The 25,083-nt window shown below is 37.3% G+C and overlaps 1 protein-coding gene across 2 annotated transcripts in view; it reads left to right on the top strand.

Annotated features, from left to right (window-relative positions):
• The window catches only part of SNX6 (sorting nexin 6), a 62,234-nt gene that overhangs the window by 4,547 nt on the left and 32,604 nt on the right, over positions 1-25,083 (top strand). For both annotated transcript variants that reach the window (XM_064292387.1, XM_064292386.1), the window contains exons 3-8: positions 7,127-7,231; positions 7,849-7,959; positions 9,497-9,618; positions 11,582-11,705; positions 20,752-20,847; positions 23,017-23,122. In XM_064292387.1, the coding sequence (XP_064148457.1) occupies positions 7,127-7,231; positions 7,849-7,959; positions 9,497-9,618; positions 11,582-11,705; positions 20,752-20,847; positions 23,017-23,122 (664 nt within the window). The remainder of the gene's footprint in view (positions 1-7,126; positions 7,232-7,848; positions 7,960-9,496; positions 9,619-11,581; positions 11,706-20,751; positions 20,848-23,016; positions 23,123-25,083) is intronic.

Below are 25,083 nucleotides of genomic sequence, written 5' to 3'. Positions count from 1 at the left end.
GAGAAGAAAAACCCAAATATTTTCCACTAAAATGAGTAATAAAAAAGGTGGTGAGACTGCACCGTGTCAAAGGTGGAAAACTTGCGAGATCTGGAAAAACAAGGCAGCCCCCTGGCCTTCCCACTCCCAGATTTCACTGTAGCACACGGGCTGGGCAAAGGGGAGGAAAACAGGAAGAAGATAGGAGGGAGGAGCAGGTTTAGAGGATAAGATAATGAGTTTGGTTTCAGATACGTTTAAAGTACCTATTTGGGTATGAGGCATCTAACTGAACCCCCCAAACCAGAATGTAAGATCTGTAAGGCCCCACCCTCCAAAAAACTAGAAAGTAAGATGTGTAAGGGTGAGGATTGTGTCTCTTCACTGCTCTGACTCTGGCATCTAGGACAGTGCTTGGCACATTGAAGCTGCTCACTTAATTGTTTAATGAGTAAATACAGTAAATTCAGGTGGATATGTCTAGTTGGTAGTTTGAAATCTGCTTGTAAACTTGGAGCAGGTCTGAGTTGGAGATACAAATTTAGGAATTATTAATCAAGAGTGGCTGAGATTGCCAAGACTAGATAGTACCCGGGGAAACCAGCATTTAAGGACCAAGGAGTAAAAGAGGACTAATTGACAAGACTGAGATGGGAATGAGAGAAGAGAGTTTTAAGGAGGGAGTGGTTAGAATGATTGTCAAAGCAAAATACTGCAATGAGTCCAAAACAAACCTGTTGGCGAGTCTACTCCGACACATGGGTACCCTGTAGGACAGAGCAGAACTACCCCGTGAGGTTTCCAAGGAGCGGCTGGTCGATTCAAACCGCTGACCTTTTGGTTAGCAGCCGAGCTCTTAACCACTTTGTCATCGGGGCTCTGCAGTGAGTCAAGAAAACTGAAAAGTATCACTGGATTTGGAAATTAAGTCATTATTATAAGAAGGTTTTGTGAGACCATTTTACATTGCCAACAACAATTCATTAGGGTTCCAATTTCTCTACCTTCACATTAGCACTTGTTAGTTTCCCGTATTCTGATAATATCCATCCTGGTGGGCGTGAGGCGGTATCTCTCTTGTTTTGATTTGCATTTCCCTAATGACCTTGACTGAAAGCTTTTTTTAACTTACCACTAAGAAAGAAAAATGTTGCCAGTTATACTATAATTTGCTATCAATTGAAAGACATCCCTATCTCAAATACATTAAAATGTGAAAAAATATGCATCTAGAAATGATGAGATATGATAGCATAGCAACTTTCAGCATTCTGTACTGATGTAGAAAGTTATTTCATTATGTATTTTAGTTATTAGAAGCAGGACTTTTAAAAATCTTGCGCGTGAGGCAGATCTTATTGTCAAACGGATAATCCCTTATGCCCATTTTTTCCATAGGCTCAGGAAATGGGAAAGAATTATGTGGGGTGTAACGTGTGTAGGAACTGACTATAGGAAAATGCAATATCAGAATGAACACTTTAGCTGATTTTTTGAACTTATTATGACAAATAAATCAAAATTGTGCCATTGGCATTTTGCTGTGACCTCATTTGTAATTAATACATATGTTCCAGAGATGAATTCTGGAACTCAGGTGTTAAAAGAATGAAGAAAGATATGGTAGATTGAATTACTAGTTGTTAAGGCAGTATATGAATGAATAACATGCTTTAATAAAGCAAACAAGAGGATTTACAGGAGAGTTAGAAACTAAAGAAATAGAGGCGTGTTAAAGGAGCAGAGGGGACTTTCTGGGGATGATGGAAATGTTCCGTATCTTGATTATGCTGGCGGGTATTTAAAAAAACAAAGCTAAACCCACTGCCGAGTCGATTCCTAGTCTGAGCGACTCTAGGACAGGGTAGAACTGCCTCATAGGGTTTCCAAGGCTATAATCTTTAATGGAAGTAGACTGCCACATCTTTCACCCTTGGAGCAGCTCGTAGGTTCGAACTGCTGACGTTTCAGTCAGGAGACGAGCACTTAACCTCTGTGCCACCAGGGCTCCTATGGTAGTGGTTATAAACCAAAAAACAAAAAGCTGTTGCCATCAAGTCAATTCTGACTCATAGTGACCCTACAGAACAGAGTAGAACTGCCCCATAGGGTTTCCGAGGAGCAACTGGTGGATTCAAACTGCCAATCTTTTGATTAGCAGCCAAGCTGTTAACTACTGAACAACCAAGGCTCCGTGGTGGTGGTTATACCAAACCAAAAACCTGTTGCCGTTGAGTTGATTCCGACTCATAGGTGCTGGTTGTTGTAGGAGTGTATATATGATAAAACTATGTTTTATTGTACGAAAATTATGCCTTAAGATGGAATACAAGACTGAAAGTGTTAAGTGTTAATACAAAAATAATATTAGGCCAATAATAGAAATTGATGAGCGTTTATTATATGATTTGCAGATTGGGGCAACATTTCCAACTAGAGAGTCAAAAATGTTCCAAAGAAGGAAAATCTTTCACAGATTCTTATACGCCAGTTTATTACTAGTGATTATATATTGCTGTGAAAATAGGTCTAGAGTAGTGTTTATATAATAACTTATTGACATGCAACATTTTCTTGAACAATTCAGATGATTGACCTTAAACGTATTTTCTTGTCTGACCTTTGGAGTTTCTGAGAGCACGCAGATAATTCTTTAAAACAGCGCTATGCCCAAGGCAGACATTCTTTACTAATTAAGCTGAACTATTGTTTGACTTAAAGATGACTTTCAGGAAACCAGTTTTCTCAAGATTTAAGGTTCAAAGATTATCTCAGGGTGATAGTCTGCATGTGTCATTTCAACCCTTAAAAACTCCATTCCTCAAGTTTAATCTAGGGATATTTTATATCCATAAAAGTAACAATAAAAAGCCAAGTATTGTACTGTCAAAAGGGGGGGGGTGTGTTTGGTATATGAATAAGGAAATGGAAGGAAAAGAAATATTTTAATAATTTGAAGTAATTTTAATTGGAGGAATAAATTAAAAAATACACAATGTAGAAATTATTGAAAGGTATGTTTCCAAACCGGTAGAGCAGTGGTTAAAAAAAAATTCTGAAAACATGAACATATAGATATGGAATCTAGCAAAAACAGTTTATGTAATTCTTAAAAAGAAACTACTAGCAGTTGAGATGACATTTTGATAGGAAGTAAAGGCAAGGAAAACTTTGAAAATCCAGGCTCGTGTTCCCGAAAGCAGATTTTAAGGCCCTTCTTGAAGATTCTCTTTGTTTTTTGTGGTTTTGTTTTTGATTTTCTTTTATTTTTTTGGATTATGACAAAGTATATCTAATAAAAAGTGTGCCATCTAAACCATTTTTAAGTGTACAGTTCAGTTGCATTAAATATGTTTGCCATGTTGTGCTACCAGTCACCACTATCAGTTTCCAAAAGTTTTATTTATGTCACCCCAAACAGAAACTCAGCAGCCCTTCAGCAATAATTCCCATTCCTTCCTCTCCCCAGCCCCTGGTAACCACTAATATACCTTTGTCTCTATGCATTTGCCTAATCTAGTTCGAATCCACCAGGCACTCCTTGAAAGCACTACGGGGCAGTTCTACTCTGTCCTGTAGGGTCGCAATGAATCTATTCTCTGTCATATATATAGGGTCGCTGCATTAGAGGTGAGCAGTTTGAATCCGCCAGGCACTCCTTGGAAACTCTACGGGGCAGTTCTACTCTGCCCTATAGGGTCGCTAGGAGTCGGAATTGACTCGATGGTAGTGGGTTTTTCTTTTTTTGCTTATGAATTGGTTTGGTTAGTGGGTGTGAGGTGGTATCTCTCTGTAGTTTTCATTTGCATTTCCCTGATGACCCTAAGCATCCTTTCGTGTTCTTACTGGCCATTTGTGTATCTTTGCAGAAATGTCTATTCAAGTGAAGGTGGTGTTTTGGAGATTTTAACAGGCAACCAGATTGCTTCTTTTCAGTTGTGCTTGGGAAGTGCTAGACTAGGCAATGAAAACATAAAGAATGAAGAAATAATCATGTCTAAAATCTATATGATAAATGTATTAATTTCCTGTGGCTTTTGTAAACTTGGCAGCTTGAAACAACAGAAATTTATTCTCTCTCAATTCTGGAGATCAGGGATTAGGATGTGGCTATCTTCTGGTCATGATTCAACCTACTGCAATAAACATCTTAAAGGTGGCCTGAATGTGAGTTAAGAGAAAAAAAAAAAGACACATTTCTCAAACTAGAATTGACATAACCGGTTCTAGAAGGGGTAGGAAAGACAGTAGAAGACCTGATAAGACTTAATAGCCAAACCCATTGCCATCCAATCAATTCTGATTCATAGCAACCCCATAGGACAGAGTAGAACTGCCTGCAAAGGGTTTCTGAAGAGCGGCTGGTGGAATTGAACTGTTGACCTTTTTGGTTAGCAACCATACCGCTTAACCACTACACCAACTTAATAGAAGCAAGGTAGGGGGGAAAAACCCACTCCTCACTTATCAACATGGTTAGATTCCAAAGACCAGCCTTAAGTGAAACACTAGCGATTTTCCGCCCCAGCTGCTGGATGGCGGTGGCCGCTCTGTACCTGTGGTGGTTATGGGCCCGTCCCGGCTCTGCTCATCAGAATCTGAATCCATGCGGCAAGCTGCTGGCCGGGCTTCCTCAGCCTCCTTGCATCCCAGTACAGGCTCCAAGGTGCGCCTGCTCTGAAGCGGGGTGGCCTTGGCCAGGGACAGCTCTATAGAGGTGAGCACTGTCCACCACCCGCTCCTGGTGCCCACCAGCAGGTGGCTGTGTGTGAGGCAAGCTGGGACAGAGAATGGGGTGCGCAGGGAGGAGCTAGAGCATCAGGCACACAGTGAGTTTAAGACTGAGGTTAAAAACCCTAGGGAATGCCCAGCTCCTCCCTCCAGCCCCTGGACAAACTGCCTGCGGGGCCGATACTGGGCAAAATAGTGGGATGGTTGATCTTTTACTATTGTGGTAAATTCGAAATGTCCGATAACAAGATAGTTGATAAGTTTCCAACATTGCAGAGGCAACAAGATGAATTGAAAATGAAAAACAAAAGCTAACTCAGGGCTTTGAATTTCATTTCTTTTATCAGATAATTGGCTACCTGCAGCATTTAGTGGAAACTCTGGTGGTATAGTGGTTAAGAGCTATGGCTGCTAACCAGGAGGTCGGCAATTCGAATCCACCAGGCGCTGTAAGGGGCAGTTCTGCTCTGTCCTGTAGGGTCACTATGAGGTGGAATCGACTCAGTGGCAACGGGTTTGGGTTTTTTTTTTTTTTTTTTTTGGTTTTACAGCATTGAGTACAATAACAATTTCTTTAAACATAATTTAGTTTTAAATGTTTTTATGTTTAAATTTGTAGTATGAATTTTTAAAATATTACTGATTAAAATTAATATAAACTTTATTAAAGTTATCAAAACTTTTACTAAAGGCCATCATAAATAGTATCACAGCAATTCAAGCTGATTGCTTTCTTCTGTGAATCTTGAATTTTATGTAATGATGTTCATTTCTAAAACTTTATATAGACCCAATCATGCAAAGATGGAGTGAATATAAATTGCTCTTTTTTTGTTACTACTACTGTTTGACAATTCCATTTAGTGAGAAACTTCACAAAAATTAATCTTTGAATAAATAAAAGATTTTTGTTTAAAAAGTAAGCTTTCTGCTTGTTCCCTATTTATAAAAGTAATACATGCATATCGTGGAAAATTGGGATAATACAGGAATGTATGAAAAAGAAAATCCACTGCTGTTCATATTTTAATGTCTTTTCTATGAGCTTTTTTTGGTATGCGTTTTAAAAAATATATTTGAGATCATAGCATGTCTTAGGGTTCTCTAGAGAAGCAGAACCCGTGATGTATCTATATATAGAGATTGACAGATCAATTTACTTCAAGGAATTGGCTCTTGTGACTGGGGGGGCTAGCAAGTCCAAATGCATAGGTCAGGCTCTACAGGCTGCAAACTGCTGCAGACTTGAGTTCCAGAAATGTCTTTTAATAGTCTGAAGGCTGAACACACACCCTAGGAAACATTGCATTTTGCTGTTAAGGTCTTCAGCTGATTGTTTGAGATCCTCCCACACCATGGAATGTAATCAATTTGCTTAACTTGAGGCCAGCTGATTTAATCACACCTTACATATTACAACAGCAACTAGATCAGTGTTTGGCCAGACAACTGGGCACCATAGCCTAGCCAATTCGATGCATGAAATTAACCCTCACATAGAATGTAAATAATTTTGCCTCCAGCATTTTTTAACTTACATTGTAACTGAAAGACTTAACTAGATGAGATTCCTAAATCTTGGGTTTTCAGCTAGGGTATTTGAAACTGTCTAGGTAATTAGACTTTCAATATTTTATATCCTTGCAGCCAGCTGTAAGTCTCCAAATTACCCAAACATGTTAAGAGATTTATTGTTTAGAGGGGAAGAAGAAAGGATGAAATTTAAGGATTAGAAGTACAGTTATGATAAAAATTATAAGTGGAAAAAGTCTTCTCGTAGATAAGTAAATGGAAGCACCAAATAGAGTATATATTCAATTCTTAAAATACATTGTAGTTTATAGAGTAAAATGTGAAATTAAATCATATCATAGGAGTTATTTGTTGAGTATTTACTATATGTTAACATTGTTACTAGAACTTTACATATATGTAATATGTTCAGTGATATTTAATAATTTTATTTTGTATTTCTGATTTAAAATAAGCAATAGAGTTCAAATTACTTGCTAATATTCCTTTTTTTCTTGTTCTTAAAGGTAGACATGCTCCTTAGTTTTAGAACACTTGAATTGTAGTTAACTACCTTCTTAGAAAATAATTTACTTTTTGGTTTAAACTATAATGAATCATGGTTAGCTAAATGACTCATACAAAGCAAATATAATTGAATGATGTAGATTATCTTAATATTGATTAATATAGAATATCAATATTGAATGATGTAGAATCATCTTAATAGCCTTACCTAAAGCACACAAAATATGTGTGTAGATTAAAAGAACATAAGTCGTTTTTTAGATCTAAGATTCTTTTTGTTTTGTTTTGTTTTTTATATTGCCTGGGAGAAGAATGAAATTATATAAAAGTACAGAGGGAATTTTCATTAAGGTATTACTGGGTTTTCTTTTTCTAGCTTAAAGCAATAAATGTAGATCTTCAAAGTGATGCTGCCCTGCAGGTGGACATTTCTGATGCTCTTAGTGAGAGGGATAAAGTAAAATTCACTGTTCACACAAAGGTAAATGTGATTTTGTGTTTTGGATTATTTTTGCCATTTATTGTGCTAACGTTTATTGACTTGAACTTTGGTTTTGAACATAATTAGAAACAGACTATATTTTAGTTTATAGTTCACTGTTATTTTTAACAAAAAAAGTATTGGAAAAATGTACTTTTTAAAGATAAACATTTTAAGAATTAATCATAGAACCTAGACATAAGGCAAATTTAATTTTCTCCATATTTTTATTAGTATTTTTTACCATTCTTATAATTTTCAGTTTTGTTGTCCTCGTTCAATTGATCCAATTACTGTTTCACAGATTCTTCTTTTTAGATTTCAGTTCTCAGGTAGATTTTTAGGTTGCACATCTAGTTTCCTTTGCTCAGATACTCGAGTTTGATATTATTAGGATAATTTAAAACAATGGTAGCAGTACAGTATAATAAGGGCCTGTCACTTGTTTTCCCAAAGATCTCAAGATAATTTTTTTTTTCAGGGTTTGCGTAATAGAATTTAAAGACAATTGTATTCTTTCATATAAAGACTAATTTTTAAAAATAAAAGTATAAAATGTTTATTAAAGCTTTAGTGTAATTTTGATTTTTATTCAAGAGAATCTTTTATGTTTGCAGAGTTCATTGCCAAATTTTAAACAAAATGAGTTTTCTGTTGTTCGACAACATGAGGAATTTATCTGGCTTCACGATTCCTTCGTTGAAAATGAAGACTATGCGGGTTACATTGTAAGTATCGAAGTTCCATTTTAATTCCACTTTCTAGATGCTTTTTAGATACTTTATTATGTATTGAAATCTTGTTTAGCGTTTTTAGTGAACTGATGTAATTTTATTTAACTGCCAATTGCAAATCATTGTTGGCTACCACCTTTTATCCTGAGTTGTGTTGTTTGGGAATATGGGGATATGTTATGCTCCCTTATTTAAACTTAAATTCTCAGAATTGAAATGGGCTTGTCCTAGGAATTAAGGGAAAATTAGGAACCATACTGGTTTTGAACCCATAGGTGGGCAGATATTTAGAGTTGGAAGCCTACTTAGAGATTGTCTAATCTAAGCATGCACCAGATATTGTAGATAGATGGCTGTCCTGCCTCAGCTGTTGACCACACTTGAATTCCTGAAACTTGGTTTCATTTGATTTCCTTGAAATCATCCTGACCTGATTCCGTCTTCATCCGTGTAGCCACTCTTTTTCTGTCATTTGTTTCTTTTTCTTTCTACAGCTCAGATTTTGGTGTACCACTGGCAGTATATTCTTTTCTTCTGGTTCTTTTTCCACCTTCCTGTCTGATGCCACTTTTTTACTACCTTCTCCCTCGGTAGACTAAATGCTCTTCAGACTAAGACCATATCTTATTTATCTTTGTATTCACAGTGCTCGGAGTTGTGCCTGGCACATAGTAGGTACTCAGTAAATGTATGCTGAACTATACTGATGGTTTCTTCCCTATTCCTTTCTTTATTACAACCCTTTCCTTGTAATCATTCTTATTTTGACTTTTCCCCTACTTACCTTTTTTCCTTCCTCTTTACTTTCCATCGTTTTCCCCTTAACAAGCCTTACTTGTAGGCCCTTCCTCCTAAGATAAATCTTTTTCTTACATCCTTTCCTTGAATGATACATGTCTTCTAGATCTTACATTTTTATTTAAGTGCTTACTTATTCTCGTACAGTGACTAATGAGGTTAGTCATTAATCTGTGTCTTGTTCTCTTCTTTTTAAGGCAGGTCTTTCTTCTGGTACACTCCTCCAATGCAGGACCCTTTTCAGCACCCCTTGCTGATATTCATTAATTGGCTATTCATTAATTTAAATTAATGAATTAAGTATTCATTAATTTTAAAAAATGCACAAAGCATAAAGCTACTATGAATTCATTGAATTTTAAAAATACATCTGTATTTAATCATAACACATACTGTTAAAAAATGGTGCACATACATGGTAGACACACTCATTCAGTCTGTAATCAGAGCTTAGTACACGTACGCATTTGAGTACTCTAGGTTGTCACACAGATTGAAGATTGGGAATTATTGTTGTAATACCAGAAAGTAGTGCCGTGTTTGTTAATTGGTGTAAAGGACCTCAAGGATCTTAATAATTTTTAGGATTAGTTAAATTCTCTAGGATGATATTGGATATTTCTGGTGTCCAGTTGATCCAGATACCTTTAGCTGTTCCAGGCATAGTCTTTTATGATGGCAGTAGTACAGCTGCTACAAGAAAGGAAGTAATAATGATCTGGCTCTGTTACAGATCCCGCCGGCACCACCAAGACCTGATTTTGATGCTTCAAGAGAAAAACTACAGAAGCTCGGAGAAGGAGAAGGGTCAATGACAAAGGAAGAATTCACAAAGATGAAACAGGAACTTGAAGCGTATGTCATTTGTTGTTGCTTTAATTGTGCTTGTTTAATGCCTTTTTTTTATTTCGGTATGTGTGTGCCCTCTGATAATCACATCCTTTTAATCATTTCATTGTAATGACCCTTTTGGGAAGATGCAGGTTTAAGCCACACAACCATGTTAATGATCATGATCAGGGCCTACAGGAAAATTATAGGATAATTGTCTGCATTGTAAAATTTCTTTATATTAATATTTAAATAGACTCTGAAATTTGAGAACAAGACGATTCAAGAGTTTACAAAAAGTTGTAGAAAGGGAAACATGACTTTTAAAAGCAGAATGTAAGTTTATTTGTTCTTTATTTACAAGGCCTTAGTCATTACCAACCAGCTTCTCTTTGTTCACTATGTGCATACTACTAAAACTTCTGTTCCTTGTGGAAGTGTGCACTGAGGAACTCTTTGCATATATTCTGTTTTCTTAAAAAAGAAGTGTGTGCACATGCCTGTGTGCATGTCTGCGTGTATGTGTGTGCGTGTGTAAATCTCCCCCTCCTTTTTTCTTTGCTTCTGGCTTCTGGCCATATGGGAAAAAAATAGAAACAAAGTGACTAGAGAATAGTTAAAAATGTTTTTCATTAACATTTCATTAACATAGTTTTATATGTACTAGAAGTGTATTACATCCATGAAAAAAAATTGAGATAATTTCGATTTCATTTTTAGAGTATTTGCTGAAAATACAGAATCTCCCTTTTATTAAAGATTTGAAGTAATTTCGGATTTGCTGTATATTGTTTTTCTGTATCTTGAGAATTGTACAAGGAAATAATTTTCCTTGCGTTTGCATCATCTCCATCTTTCTTTTTCTGGTCATTTTTCCACTTCATGCATTTCCTTTTCTCCTCTTCCACTTAGTTTCAGTTTCAAGTGCATATTCACACTGCTACTAGACTCTTCTTCAGAATGCTAGACTTTCTTGAAAAGATAAATTAGCAAAGTAGATCTTCTTTGTCAAAGTCTAAGGTGACAGATATTTTAAGAATTCTGTCAGCTACGGGTGCCAGCAGTGATCTGATAGCAGACAGATATATGCTTATAGTTTATAAGACTGAAACTGGAAATTAGCAGAGCACATTAATATCGAGGAATCCGTGATTTTCCAGTGGCCCTGATCATGATTCTTTTGTGGTCTGGTTAGGGGTTGGATAACAGAGAACCTTGGGTTTATTCTACTGCTACCTCCATCCTCTGCATCCTTCTTTTTTGTCTTCACTGAATGACTACCCTCACAGAGATCAAACTTCTCCCAACATTGGTCCTGCTGGTTTGCTGGTATGTAAAACTTATCCTCCTTGCACGTAGTTGAAGCAAGAATATTGGGCCTTTTCCTTGAGTTTTTTTTTTTTTTCAAACTGATACGTATTACTGTATAATCACTGATTGACTGATGATATTAAAATATTTTAAACACAGTTCTTCAATGTAATGGCAAAAATCAAACTCTCCAAGGTGTGTTTCTTGTGTGTTTGGGTCATTAGAGGAAAATAATGATTAATTCTGGAAATATGATTCTTGTGGTTTTGGTTTTGATATTTTTTGTGCTAAAGTATTTAAAAGCAGTAATTATCTAGAAATTTAGTCATTAAGGTTGTATCACATCATTTGTAGTGTACTTTTCTCTGGATCTGAAAACAAACCTCCCTATAGTTACCTTTAACATCAGCTTGCATAGTAAGAAAGGTTGATGAAACTTAAAAATATTAACATTGAAATGTAATAAATGCTATTAACTAGCATGAAATCTTTTCAGAGCTGGATATTATGTATTTTATTAATAGTTCAACTAAAACCTTTGTTTACATAAATTATATCTTTGTATTTTTAGTTTCACATCTGGAATAATACAGAAAGTAATTTGCTGAAAAATAATTTGCAGACGATTTTCTAGTTGGCGATGGTTTTTACCTTCAATTTTGTGTATTGTTTCTAGTGAATATTTGGCAATATTCAAGAAGACAGTTGCAATGCATGAAGTGTTCCTATGTCGTGTGGCAGCACATCCTATTTTGAGAAAAGATTTAAATTTCCATGTCTTCTTGGAATATAATCAAGATGTGAGTATTGAATTGATTAAAGCAGTAATCAGTGTTTATTTTTAGAGTTGTTGAAAAAGTCGGGGAGTAGTTGAAAAAGGCTTGAGGCCTTTCCTAGAATGCTCAATTGTTTTTGAAGACAGTTTAAAGTGACACTTTTTCAATAGTAATGCAGTAGTTCAGTAGAACGAGTAGATTAATTAAATAAATGATGTTGTATTATGTTACTGCATGGGACATTGTTTTTCATCCTGAATTGTGAACTTCTTAAGAAATAGGAGGAGCAGAATTGATGTTTCTTAAATTTGAGTTTGAGTTTAAAGTCTTCTGAAGCTTCGTAGAGAATTTCAGGAGTTGAAGAATTCCAGATTACTTTTGGGCAAATCATTGACACTTGATGGGTTTAACTGACCGTCTGCAGTGCTGATTGCTCCTAATTTTCCTCCCTCCCTCCCTACCTGAAAAGTCTGTTACAGTTCGAAAAGAAAGATTGGTTGAGGTAGTTGTTAAAGATTTCTTCATTCATTCTGGAAGCAAGACATTTTTTTTTGGTATATGGCTGATTCAGATTTTGGGACTTGGGTGACAAGAGTAACTCAGTTTTAGAGGTTGTTTGCTCATAAATTAACATTAAGGTCAAAGAGTTTTGTATATATGAATTTCCCTTCTGATTTGGTTTTAGTAGATATGACAGTAAAATATCCTGTCTAACACTAGAGAAAATTAATCGTTAAAAAGAATGTGAAGCAACTCAGCATCAAAGAAATATTAGCACCTTAAGCATGGGAACGTATACTTTCATAAGTATAAATCTGATTTGTGGCATTGACATGTGGTGGTTTATAACTGGGAATTGTAAACAATGCTGGCTGTATTATGAATTATAAGCAGCTGAAAAATAATTCATGAGTAGGCTGCTAAAGAACACATGGAAAGAATCGCCACTTAGCTACATTACTTTTTTAGATTTAGAAATAAATTTTTTCTGGACTTTATTTACAGCCTGGGCTGAACCCTGAGTACTAATTTGGTAGAGCAGCATAGGTGTGAAGTGAGTCATGGTGGTTATCAGTGCTGGACCACTCCTACAAAGTTAACTCCCCTCTCCAGGTACTCTGTCCATTGCTGCAGCACTTAGCACTCTCTGAAATCATACATCTGTGTTTTTTAGCATTTGTTCACATATTCGTTATCTTGCCCACTAAATGTAAGCTCTGTGAGGGCACCACTGAATCCCCACTATTTTAGAATTGGTCTGGCGATTGAAAAGTAAAACAAGTATGTGTTGAATTAATACATAAAAGATTATTAAATGTTTAGGTCAGCTTTATAAATTGTTTTTGTTAGGATTCCACCCAGTTGGTTCTGACTCATAGTGACCCTGTGTATAACAGAATGAAACACTGCCCAGTGCTGTGCCATCTTCACAATTGTTGCAGTGTTTGAGCCCATTGTTGCAGCCATGATGTTAGTCCAAAAGGTCTTCCTTTTTTTCACTGACCAAGTACTTTACCAAGCCTGATGTCCTTCTCCAGGGACTGGTCCCTCTTGATAACATGTCCAAATTGTATGAGACAAAGTATCACCATCCTCACTTCTAAGAAGCATTCTGTCTGTACTTGTTCGAAGGCAAATTTGTTCATTCTTCTTGCAGTCTGTGGTATGTTCAGTGTTCTTTGCCAATACCAGATTTCAAAGGTATCAATCCTTCTTGGATCTTTCTTTATTCATTGTTCAACTTTCACATGCATATGAGGCGATTGAAAACGCAATGGCTTGGGTCAGACCCACAGCAGTCATCAAGGTGACGTACTTGCTTTTTAACACTTCAAGAGGTCTTTTGCAGCAGATTTGCCCAATCCAATATGTGGTTTGATTTCTCGACTGCTGCCTCTGTGGGCGTTGATTGTGGATCCAAGAAAAATGAAATCCATGATAGCTTCAGTATTTTCTCCGTTTATCATGATGTTGCTTATTGGTCCAGTTGTGAGGATTTTTGTTTTCTTTATGTTGAGGTATAATCCATACTGAAGGCTGTGATCTTTGATCTTAACCTGTAAGTGCTTCAAGTCCTCTTCACTTTCCGAAAGGAAGATTGTATCATCTGCCTATTGCAGGTTGTTAATGAGTCTTCCTCCAATCCTGATGCTGCGTTCTTTTTCGTATAGTCCGGCTCCTGGGGTTATTTGCTCAGCATACAGATTGAGTAATATAGTGAAAGGCTGCAACCCTGAGCCACACCTTTCCTGATTTTAAACCATGCAGTATCACCTTGTTCTGTTCAAATGACTGCCTCTTGGTTTATGTACAGGTTCCACATAAGCACAATTAAGTGCTCTGGAATTCCTTTTCTTCCCAGTATTATCCATAATTTGTGATGATCCACATAATTCAATGACTTTGCATAGTCAGTAAAACACAGGTAAACATCCTTCTGGTATTCTCAGCTTTCAGCCAAGATCCATCTGACATCAGCAATGATATTCCTTATTCCATGTTCTCTTCTGAATCCTGCTTGAATTTCTGGCAGTTCTCTGTTGATGTACTGCTGCAACCATTTTTGAATTATTTTCAGGAGAATTTGACTTGTGTGTGATACTAATGATATTATCAATAATTTCCACATTCTGTTGGATCACTTTTCTTTGGAATGGGCACAAATATGGATCTCTTCCAGTTGTTTGGCCAGGTAGCTCTCTCCCAAATTTCTTGGCATAGATGAGCGAGCACTTCCAGCATTGCATCCATTTTTTGAAACATCTCAATTAGTATTCCAACAATTCCTGGAGCCTTGTTTTTTTGCCAATGCCTTCAGTGCAGCTTGGACTTCTTCCTTCAGCACCATCTGTTCTTGATCATGTGCTACCTCCTGAAATGTCTGAATGTCAACCAATTCCTTTTGGTACAGTGACTGTGTATTTTTTCCATCTTCTTTTGATGCTTTCCACGTTGTTCAGTTTTTTGTCCATAGAATCTTTCAAAATTGCAACTCGAGGCTTTAATTTTTTCTTCAGCTCTTTCAGCTTGAGAAATGCCAAGCATGTTCTTCCCTTTTAGTTTTCTCACTCCAGGTGTTTGTTTGCACATTTCATTATAATACTTTGTCTTCTCAAGCAGCCCTTTTAAATCTTCTGTTCAGCTCTTTTTTGTTATTTCTTCCGTTTGCTTTAAGTACTCTACATTCAAGAACAAGTTTTAGAGTCTCTTCTGACATCCACTTTGGTCTTTTCTTTCTTTCTTGGCTTTTTAGTGACCTTTTGCCTTCTTCATGGATGGTGTCCTTGATGTTATCACATAACTCGTCTGGTCTTGGTCATTAGTGTTTAATGCATCAGATATGTTTTGGAGATGGTCTATAAATTCACATGGGATGTACTCAAGGTTGTCTTTTCGTTCTCATAGACTTGTTTTAATTTTCTTCAGCTACAACTTGAACTTGCATATGATCAATTGATGATTGTTCTGCAGTCGGCCCCTGGCCTTGTTCTGACTGATGTAGAGTTTTTCCATCATCCTTTTCCACAGAGGTAGTCGATTTGATTCCTGTGTGTTCCATCTGGTGGGGTCCACATGTATAGTGGCCACTTATGTTGTTGACAAAAGGTATTGCCAATGAATAGGTCGTTGGTCTTGCAAAATTGTATTATGCAATCTCTGGCATCATTTCTGTTACCAAGGCCATATTTTTCAACTACTGATCCGTCTTCGTTTCCAACTTTTGCATTCCAAACGCTAGTAATTATCAATGTGTCTTGATTGCGTGTTTGATCAATTTCAGACTCCAGAATTTGGTAAAAATCTTCAGATTCTTCATCTTTGGCTTTAGTGGTAGGTACGTAAATTTGAATAATAGTCATATTAACTAGTCTTCTTGTAGGCGTATGGATATTATTTATCACTGACACCATGTACTTCAAGATAGATCTTGAAATATTCTTTTCGATGATGAATGCGATGTCGTTTCTCTTCAATTTGGCATTCCCAGCATAGTAGGCCCTATGATCATCCGATTCAAAATGGCTTATAACAGTCCATTTCAGCTCACTAATGCCTAGGATATTGATCTTCAGGCATTCCATTTCATTTTTGACGACTCCCCTTTTTCCTAGATTCATACTTCTACATTCCATATTCCACTTACTAATAGATATTTACAGCTGTTTCTTCCCATTTATAAGTCGAGCCACATCAGCAGATGAAGGTCCTGAAAGCTTTACTCTGTCCACGTCATTGAGGAGGCAGCTCTTTCCCAGTGGTATTTTGAGTGCCTTGCGACCTGAGGGGCTCATCTTCTGGCACTCTACCAGACAGTGTTCCACTGCTATTCATAAGGTTTTCACTGGCCAGTTTTTTCAGAAGTAGATTGCCAGATCCTTCTTCCCAGCCTTTCTTAGCCCTGCAGCTCTGCTGAAACCTGTCCATCATGGGTGACCCTTCTAGCATTTGAAATACCGGTGGCATCCTTTTTTTTTTAGCTTTATAAATAGCTTTTAAAAAACCTTAGGATTTCATAAATTTTCTTCTGCCAAAGTTGGTTTATTTATTTTTCTTTCTCAAACAGTAACATATGTTTAGTAGAGATAAAGGTAATGATGTATTCTGGTAATCCTTTTAGTATCAGTGACTAGTATATTGGAGAAAGCCTAAAAAGTATGGACTGGAAAGTATTTTGCAAGTATTTTTAAATTAATATTGTTAACAGGTTGTAGAAGATTATATGCTCAAAATTAAAAATATTTTTCAACCTTGTTTCTGATGCTTTTTTTTTTTTAATTTTTAGTCTTTATCAGTTCAGTGGTACTAGAAAAGAAATTTGTACGTGCTAATCTGTTATCTAAGTTTCTGGAGGACTGGGGGGACTGATGAGCTGTAGCAGTGGGGGTAGGGCGTCTTTAAGCCTACAAAGGCCATGAGGCATGGGGGAGGCACGGAGGAGCTTGTTCTAGTGCTTAGTTGTATGAGAAAACGTCACTGCCGTAAGGAGTGATTGCCTTTAGTAATGCTTTACTGACCGTGGCTGTGTATTTTCTCCGTTCTCTGTGTATGTTCTCTGTTCTCTGTGTATTTTCTCTGAGTATCTGAGTTTCAGACTCTCAGGCCTATTTAACTACCCAACTTCCAGCCAATTCTTGCTACCTCCATCAATGGCTATATCCAGGACCTTGTCATCTCCTTGACTGCTTTACCTTCGCATTCTTAAACCCTAGTTTAAGGCTGTAAGCACAGCCTTTTGTCCTTACAGTTTTCCTCTTCTTTATTCCCATCTTACCTGTTCTTTGACTCACTGGTACATCTACACCCTTTTAGCAGTTCTTCTGTCTTTCCTTTTTTATACCACCTAGCCTAGAGTCCCTGCTCTATCATTTATAGCAAGCTATGTCTGTAGATGGCTTTCTCCCATTTTCCATAAAAGCTAATTTTAACTTGCAGCAGTTCACTTGATCAGATATTGACCTTGCTCACAGGAAGTGGGAGGCAATCAGAAATCAAATCCCTGAGCTTCCTGTATTCCCTGTAATCTTCAGCCACTTTGGCAGTCAAACTTGTTTACTAACCCTTATTTTTTTATTTTTTGGTGCATTCCTTAGAATTTCCTGTATATAAAATTGTCATCTGCAAATAGGGATAATTACGTCTTCCTTTTCAATCTTGATGCCTTTTATTTCTTTTTTCTTACCTAATTGCCCTGGCTAGAACTCCAGTGCAGTGTTAAATAAAAATGGCAAGAGTAGATATCCTTATCTTGTTTCTCGTCTTAGGGGGAAAGCTTTCAGTCTTCCACCATTAAGTATGATGTTACCAATACCAGTTGCTGTCAAGTTGATTCCGACTCTTGGCTCCCCTATGTTCATGGCAACACTGTGTGTCAGAGTAGAACTGTGCTCAGTAGGGTTTTGAGTGGCTTATTTTTCGGAACTTGATTGCCAGGCCTTTCTTCCAAGGTACTTCTGGATAGACTGGAACTTCCAACCTTTCAGTTAGCAGTCAAGCACGTTAACCATTTGCACCACCCAGGGACTCAAGTTAATGATATTAATTGTAGGTATTTTGTAGATGTCCTTTACCAGGTTGAGAAAGTTTCCTTCTATTCCCAGTTAAAATCTTGTTATAAAAAATGTATTAGATTTTGTCAAATGATTTTTCTGCACCTATTGAGGTGATTATGGTTTTTTTTTCCCATTATTTATATAGTATTACATTGTACCTTTCCATTTTTAGTAAGTTGTCTTTCTAGCTATGTTAGATCCCACGTACTTCAGGCCTTTGTGATCTCTTCTGATTTTTAACCTCTCCCACTATTCCTATAGCCTGTAAACATTATGTCGCTCCTATCTTAATAAAATCCTACTTTGGCTTTACTTCACCTTTGGCTACTTGCCAGTTTTTCTCCTCTTCTTCATATCTAAGCAGAAACTTAAGAAAAAGCTTAGTCTTCATTCATTTCCATTTCCTTCCTGCTTGTTTTCCGTTCAACTTGAAATCTGGATTCTTCCCCCAACCCTTTACTGAAACTATTTGCACAAAATCATCATTTTTTAAACTTCTTCTAACTCCAAAGGACACTTTCCGATTATTTTGTTTGATTTACTTTGGTATTTGGTACATTGATCTCTATTTCCTTTTGAAATTTTTTCTTTGGCTTTTGTGACACCATTCCTTCCAAGTTTTCCACTTAATTCTCTGGCTACTTCTCAGTGTCTTCATGGGCTTTTTCCCCCATTTACCCATTCATTTAAATTTGGTTCTTTCCAGGGTCCCTCATTGAGTTAGCCAGAAGACTAGAATTTTCTCTAGACTTCTATAAATTCTCCCTACATGATCTCGTCTACTCTCATGGCTTTAAATAGGCTAATATGCTGTTGACTTACAAGTCCATGTTGCTCCTGAGTCCCAGCCCTATATATTAAACAGCCTACTGAAAAGCTCCATTTAGATGCCCCCTTAGCATCCTAGACTCATTTTACCCTCAGTTGAATTCTTATCCAAACCTATGCCTCCTTTTATATTCTCGTCTCGAAGAAGGTACTGCTATCTACCCAGTTCCTTAAAGTCTGAAAATTACCCATGACTCCTCCCATTCCGCATTCCTTTTAGGAGTCACCAAATCCTGTCTGTTTTACTCCCTTTCTATTTTAGGTATATATCCATTTTTTTTCTGTTGTTGGAACTAAAGATTAGTTCTAGTTTTGATAATTCTTACCTGAGTTATTGAAGCAGCCACCTAACTGATCATTTACCCTCCAATCTTATCTTTCTCTTTGCCTAAGTCTGTACTGAGTTCCGCCTGGGTGCTCCTCCTAGTACCCTACACATGCCTCTATAGTTATCACACTGTGTTTAATCATATGCTTGCCTCTCTATATCTTCCTCCATTCCATAAATTGTAAAGAGTAGGGACTACTTCCTTATCATCTTTGTGTTCCCAGCATGTAGTGCACTATATGACTTTAATGGACATTCAGTAATGGTTTGTTGGAAGGGCATTCGTGGTTCAGTGGCAGCATTCTCCCCTTCCATGCAGAAGACCTGGGTTTGATTCCTGACCAGTGCACCACATGCACAGCCACCACCCATCTGTCCACAGAGGCCTGGGTATTGCCGTGATGCTGAACTAGTTTCAGCAGAGCTGCTAGACTAAGATGGACTAAGAAGAAAGGCCTGGTGATCTATTTCTAAAGTCAGCCAATGAAAACCCTATGAATCGCAACAGTTTGATTTGCAGCGGATCATGGGGGTGGCGCAGGATCAGGCAGTGTTTTGTTCCATTGTGCGTGGGGTCACCATGAGTCAGGTGCTGACTTGATGACAGTTAACAATTACAACAGTGATTTGTTGAGTGAGTGAATTAATTAGTTAATTAACACTAAGAATGTGGTTTTTTTTAAAAAAAAAAAAAAAGGCAGGATTTGTTGGTTTGTTGGGAGGACTAAAGATAGAGCAATAAATTCTGAGTTTAGAGGGTTAATTTGGATGTTTAAACCTGAGTAGAATTTTTTGTGAAGAGGAGAGATACTGTTTCAGGCACAGAGGAAACTAGAAGTTCAGGGCTGCTTCGGAGAACCTTTCGGCATAGAGTATAGGGTTCTATGGGGGTAGAGTGGTGGGTGGAAAGGTAAATTGAACCAGATTGTTGAAAATATTGAATACCTTACCGAGAAAATTGGCTTTCATCCTCTGAGAATTATGAAACCCTGTAATGTTTTTAGCAAGGAAGAGATACTCAAAATTTGTTACCACTGTCCCAGTTAGCAGAATGGATTGGAATGAGGAGATGAAGGATATTAACTCGTAGTCCAATGTGGTAGTCTAGGCAAGAGCTGATGAGTGCTATTACTTGGATAGTGGGAGTGGTACAGGACAAATTTCAGATATTTGCTGTGGTAGAATTTGAGCTTTTAGAGAAAGGAAGATGTAGATGATTTCAAGTTTTTAATGAGATACCATTACTGAATACTTTGATCAAAGATTCTAAAGCAGAATCTTCATCAAAAGGGGGAAACTGCAGAATGGAATTTCAAATTCTCATGGAGTCCAGACGTTCTAGAGCCGTGGAGGTTGGACGAACCCCCAAAAGTGTTGTCCTGAGATTATCTTTAAACCTTAAACCAAAAATAGTCCCTGAAGTCTTCTTAAAGTCAAGCAGTAGTTTAGCTTAACTAGTAAATGATGTCTGCCTTGAGCATTTTGCTCTTATGAGCATTATGGCATCAAACTGACAACAGCAAACCGGAAGATTAAATAGAAAACTTAGGGGGTTATGAGTTTATGTTAATGGTGGAGGAACAAGTCAGAAAAGGAGGGTGGGAGTGGTTATGCAACTTGAAGAATGTAATCTGTGTCAATGAATTGTATGTGTAGAAAGTGTTGAATTGGTGTATGTTCTGCTGTGTCTATTCTCAATAACAAAAATAAGCTCAATTATTGTAAAAAATCTCTGACGAAATTTCCACTTTATTAAGTATAAAAATGGATTCTTTTGAGACGCCATTTTGATATCAAAGAATAGAGGTGGCATTATTTTCCATTTGTAATCTGAAAATAGAAGCTAACAAATTATCTTTTTCAGTTGAGTGTGCGAGGAAAAAATAAAAAAGAGAAACTCGAAGATTTCTTTAAAAACATGGTTAAATCAGCAGATGGTGTAATTGTTTCTGGAGTAAAGGTAAGAATTCATTTGATTAATAGAGTTATGGTTTGAGAATTTACTTCTTTTAAGAAGGAGAGAGATTGAGATTTCAGATGTGCAAAAGTTTATACTAGAGTAGAAGAGAAGTTTGGGCAGTAGAATCCTTAAACTGGGAAACCAGGGCCCCTCCCCAGGGCTCTTCTACTCTTTAAAGGACTCCCATCTCCAAGGGCTGACAAATCTGCAGGTCCAAGGGGATGTGCCCGTCTGGAGCCCACACCCGTTTCTCTTATCCAGACCTTGCTCCAGGTATCTAGAACCCCATATTTCTCTGCTCAGATCCACGCTCTCTTCCATGTCCTCTATGGGCTTCTTCCCTGGGTTCGTCCTCCAGAAGATACACTGTGTCACTGATGTGTGCTGCGTGTGTGGTCAAGGCGTGTCTGGGGGGTGCTGGGCAGAGGGGAGGCACAGGAGAGAAGATCAGTGTGCTGGGTGGAATGTCCATCCATGTGCACACAAAGCCCCTCTGGATGCGAGACAGAGCTGCAAGGTGGGGCGAGAAGAGGAAGAAGGCATGTGTTTTATAAATATATCCACAATAAAACTTGGGTGGAGATTATTATTTATTTGATTTATACTCTCATTTTTCAAAGACAGGTCAGTTGATATTTTGACAGTGCATGAACTTTGGCTGATTTCCAATAAGGATTAAGCATTTTTCTTAGCCATAAATGTAAAACACTGCCAGTTATGATTTTGGTAATTTTATTTGTAGAGTAGTAGCTAACATTGTTTGAACATTTACAACATGCTAATTTTCTTACTTAATCTTCACTACAACCTTCCAAGTTAAGTAGTATACGTATCCCTGTTTTTACAGTGAAGAAGACTGGTGTGTATGAATTACAGATTTTAAATGACGTTTTGTTGGTACTAACTTTTGCTTAGTGAGGTATTGGTGGTTCAGCGGTAGTATTCTCGCCTTAAGTGTTGGAGACGTGGGTTCGATTCCAGGTCAGTCTACCTCATGCATGGCCACCACGTCTGTTACTGGTAGGTTGTATGATGGCCATGATGCTGAACAGTTTTCAGCAGAACTTTCAGACTAAGATGGACAAGGAAGAAAGGCCAATCAATCTACTCCCGAAAATCAGCCCGTGAAAACCCAATGGGATCATAACAGTCTGATCCACAGCCAATCATGGGGATGGCACAGGACCTGGCAGCATTTTGTTAATTGTGCATGGGGTCACCATGAGCAGAGGAGTGACTCAACAGGAACCAACAACTTTTGCATCTTGTGTTCTGTTGATGTGGGTTTCAAGTTACATCATATCATTTGACACTGTTTTAATAGTTGCTAGTTCAGAAGAGAGGGAAAGTACTGTTAATAATTTTTATTTTTAATGCACACCTGGCTTTATTTTGTTCTGTTGTCCATAGGGCCGCTGTGAGTTGCAACCGACTCGATGGTACTCAGCAACAACAGTTTTGTTTCAAGCCCTGGTAATGCAGTGGTTAAGTGCTCAGCTGCTAACCGAAAGGTGGCAGTTTGAACCCACCAGCGGCTCTGTGAGAGAAAAGACTTGGCGATCTATTCCCATAAAGATTACAGCCTAGGAAATCTTATGGGGCAGTTCTAATCTGTCCTGTAGGGTCCCTGTGTGTCTGAATTGATTCACCAGCACCCAAGAACAACAACAAGCTTTGTTTAAAAAAGGATTGAAGGCAATGGTTGACCAGATAATTTGGCCAGATTTCCTGGCATAGTCAGAGAGGGCCCTAGTGACTAAGGTCAGGCAGTCTTCTGCAATGGCCCATAGAATAAAAGTAGATTGTTATTTTATTTGTTTCTAGCAAAATTTTTTCCTTTGTACTCAAAAATGATCACTCGCACTGGCAATACTGTATTTGTTACAGAGGCAGAGCATGATTAGGAACATACCTAAGAGCATAACATGTAAACGAACCATATGGGGAACCTAAGCCTTAAACTACAAAACCATAGAATATTTCTTACTCAATAGATAGTGCATGTCTATTAAAGTCTTAACTTGCTGGTGAAATAAATACATCTGCTTTTTAGAGAAAGCTGTGCTATTTTACTGATGATCTTTTATATTTATAATAACATGAAGTAATTTATGTATTTCACTAAAGCAAATAAATGAAGAAGATTCATATTTTCTTTTGATCCTATAGGATGTAGATGATTTCTTTGAGCATGAACGAACATTCCTTTTAGAATATCATAACCGAGTTAAGGATGCATCTGCTAAATCTGATAGGATGACAAGATCACACAAAAGTAAGATATTTCTTTGTGGCTAAACCTTAAAAATTTTTCATGGAATAATTATAAAGTTGATAATTTATTTACAGTTCGTTAAAGTCTTGATATAGAACGATGGTTCTCAAACTGTGATCTTTGACTTGACCCCAAGGCCTTTTAGGGAATCTTTGAGGCCCAAACTATTTCCATAATAATATTACGATGTTTTTTGCCTTTTTTACCATACAGATGATGGTACAAAAGAAATGGTAGATAAGACTGTTGGTCTCTTATTGCACATCAAGACAGTGGCACCAAATTGTGCTTGTAGTTATGGTATTCTTTTCTAGTGTGCACTCAAAATTAAAAGAGTGTATTTCGTTTAAAGATGTCCTTGATGAAGCAGTAAAAATTATGACTTACAGTAAATCTCCGCCCTTGAGTACGCATCTTTTTCTGTTCTGAGTGATGAAATGGGAGGTATGTATAAAGCACTTTTGCTGCATATTGAAGTATCATGCTTCACTCTGGGAGACATTTTTGTGATTGTTCCAGTTGTGACTGACCTAGCCGCTTTTTTCGTAGAACATTGTTTTTACCTGAAGGAACAGCTGACAAACTATAATTATTGGGATTTAAATATTTGGTAGACATTTTCTCAAAAATGAAATAAGTGAGCCTATTTTTTTTATAAGTTCAAGGAAAATAGCTGACAGTCTTTGTTGCTAATGATAAAATTCAAGCTTTCAAGCAATAATTAGAATTTTGGAAAACTTCTGTTACCATGAGTTTGCTTCCCAATAATTAAAGACCTTTCTTATGAGATTGATGATGATATTAATGAGTGTGATGTTTTTGAAATTATGTAGTGAAATGTGTCAACATTTGGAAGATATGCATCATTCATTGAAGTAATGTTCTCTAAACGACCAGTGCATAATGTTACAAAATCATGTATGTAAATGACCCCTTCAAAGTGCAAGACAGAACAATGGGTTTTTTAACAGTTTTATTGTGATGTAATTGATACCAGTAAGCTGCACATATTCAAAGTATACATTCTGATAAGTTTTTACAACTGTATCCAAAACTCATTGCTGTCGAGTCGATCCTGACTGATAGTGACCCTATAGGACAGAGTAGAACTGCCCTGTAGGGTTTCCAAGGCTGTAATCTTTACAGAAACAGACTGCCACAGCATTCTCCTGCAGAGCGGCTGGTAGGTTCAAACTGCCGACCTTTTGGTTAGCAGCTGAACATTTAACCACAGCACCACCAAGGCTCCTCCTACAAATACTATACACCTGTGAAATTATTATTGCCACAATCAAGATAATGACCATATTCATCACCTCTAAAATTCTTTGTGGCCCTTTATATTCCTTCCGTCCCTCCCCTGTCCCCAGGTAACCATTGATCTGCTTCCTGTCACTATAGGTGCGTTTGCATTTTCTAGAATTTCATATAAATAGGACCATACAGTATGTATTCTTTATTGTCTGACTTTTTCACTCAACAAAACTATTTTGAAATTCATCTATGTCGTTGGGTATATCCATGGTTAATTCTCTTTTATTTCAGAGTGGTATTCCACTGTCTAGATTATCACAGTTGTTTATCCATTCATCTGTTGATGGGTTGTATCTAGTTTTGGGCTGTTACACATAAAGCTGACATGAACCATCCGTGTACAAGACTTGGTTGTTGTTAGTTGCCATCAAGTCGATTCTGACTCATGGCGACCTCATGTATGCAGAGTAGAACTGCTCCATAGGTTTTCCAAGGCAGTGATTTTTTGGAAGCACACTGCCAGGCCTGTCTTTCAAGGTGTCTCTGGATGAGTTTGAACCACCAAACTGTCAAATAGCAGTCAAGTGCTTAAATGTTAAAAGGGACTCCTGGGTATATATAGATGTACGTATAGTGAGATGCTTTTATTTCTCTTGATAAACACCTAGCAGTAGAATGACCGGGTCACGTGGTAAGGATATGTTTAC

Source organism: Loxodonta africana, chromosome 10, assembly GCF_030014295.1.
Source record: "Loxodonta africana isolate mLoxAfr1 chromosome 10, mLoxAfr1.hap2, whole genome shotgun sequence".
In the NCBI taxonomy this organism is placed as follows: Eukaryota; Metazoa; Chordata; class Mammalia; order Proboscidea; family Elephantidae; genus Loxodonta; species Loxodonta africana.
This window is presented reverse-complemented; position numbering and strand designations above follow the sequence as displayed.